The sequence below is a fragment of the Mus musculus genome, chromosome 2, assembly GCF_000001635.26.
Source record: "Mus musculus strain C57BL/6J chromosome 2, GRCm38.p6 C57BL/6J".
NCBI classification, from domain to species: domain Eukaryota; kingdom Metazoa; phylum Chordata; class Mammalia; order Rodentia; family Muridae; genus Mus; species Mus musculus.
Genome location: NC_000068.7, coordinates 111,564,135 through 111,565,708, shown reverse-complemented (window position 1 = coordinate 111,565,708; position 1,574 = coordinate 111,564,135). Strand labels below are relative to the sequence as shown.

The 1,574-nt window shown below is 36.1% G+C and overlaps 1 protein-coding gene across 1 annotated transcript; it reads left to right on the top strand.

The window, feature by feature from the left end:
• Positions 1-266: 266 nt before the first annotated feature.
• On the top strand, positions 267-1,205 carry Olfr1295 (olfactory receptor 1295). The gene has a single exon (NM_146403.1). The coding sequence runs from the start codon at positions 267-269 to the stop codon at positions 1,203-1,205; it is 939 nt and encodes a 312-aa protein (NP_666515.1).
• Positions 1,206-1,574: the final 369 nt, after the last annotated feature.

Genomic DNA, 1,574 nt, shown 5'->3' with positions numbered 1-1,574 from the left:
TAAGAAGTATTTCCTGATAGACAATGTGTATAACAGTCTCACCTGATGCTTCTTTTCTTGGGGACTTGCTCTTGGTTCATGAACTTTACCTGGGGAAACAATGTCACTCATGTTTGGTTTTGATTTCTCTTTATTTTATGCATTTCTATCCACCAAGTTTCAACACAAATGTCGACTTCTACAAAGGAAGTACCTTATCCCATATCTTCCGTTGATTGATAATCTTTCTTTCTTTGCAGTTTATATCTGAGGACAATCTGAATATAATGGATGGAGGCAACCGGTCTGTTGTGTCAGAATTTATACTCCAGGGACTTTCCCACTCAAAAAATATTCAGGTCTTACTGTTTGTGATATTTCTGATGCTTTATCTGTTCATTGTGTCTGGAAATATTGTCATCCTGACCTTAATAACCACTGACCCCCATCTGCATTCTCCCATGTACTTCTTGTTGGCCAACTTGTCCTTTGTTGATATGTGTCTTTCCTCAAACATCACTCCTAAGATGATCACAGATTTTCTCAGGGAAAACAAGACCATTTCCTTTGCAGGATGCATGTCCCAGGTCTTTTTTACCCATTGCATTGCTGGAGGAGAGATGATACTGTTGGTGGTAATGGCTTATGACCGCTATGTAGCCATCTGCAAACCACTCCACTACTTCACCATCATGAACCTGAAGAGGTGCACTGGGTTGGTGTTGACTTCTTGGACAATTGGATTTATACATGGTATAAGTTACTTGGTAGTGTTTGTGCATCTGCCTTTTTGTGGTCCCAAGGAAATAGACAGTTTCTTTTGTGACATGCCACTTATAATCAAGCTAGCCTGCATGGATTCCCATAATTTAAATACTTTAATGAATGCTGAATGTGGGGTTGTGGTTGTAACTTGCTTTAGTCTCTTGCTTATATCATATACCTACATCCTTGTCACTGTTAGCAAGAGCTCTAAAGCTGGAGCATCTAAGGCTTTGTCCACTTGCAGTGCCCACATCACTGTAGTGATGATCTTTTTTGTACCCTGTATTTTCATCTATGTGTGGCCTCTCAGCATCACCTGGTTTGACAAATTTCTTGCTGTGTTTTACTCTGTTATTACTCCTCTCCTAAATCCAACCATTTATACACTGAGAAATAAAGAGATTAAAAATGCCATGAAAAGATTCATAGGCAAATTTCTAGGTCCCAAAAGAAATTCTTAATATCCAGAATTGTGTAGTAATTTCCTCACATGTTGAGACTTGCTGTATTACAAAGCTTTAAAACTAACAATATTGTTTCTATTTAAAATACATACTAAGCTTTCAATAGATATATAATTTAATATTTACAATATAAATATGAGTAATATTTCCACATGCCATCAAACTATGCTTCTATGTTTTTAATAAAGTTGCACTTAACTTTTCAAACTGATCTCATTTGTTTAACTTTATGAATAAAATACTGGTATTTCTTCCCGAGTATAATTCTGTACACAACCATATATTCCGCAAATTACTTACTTCCTTTGCCAAATAACTGATATTGTTTTTGTCTTATCACAGATATCTACCAAAATACTAATTGGG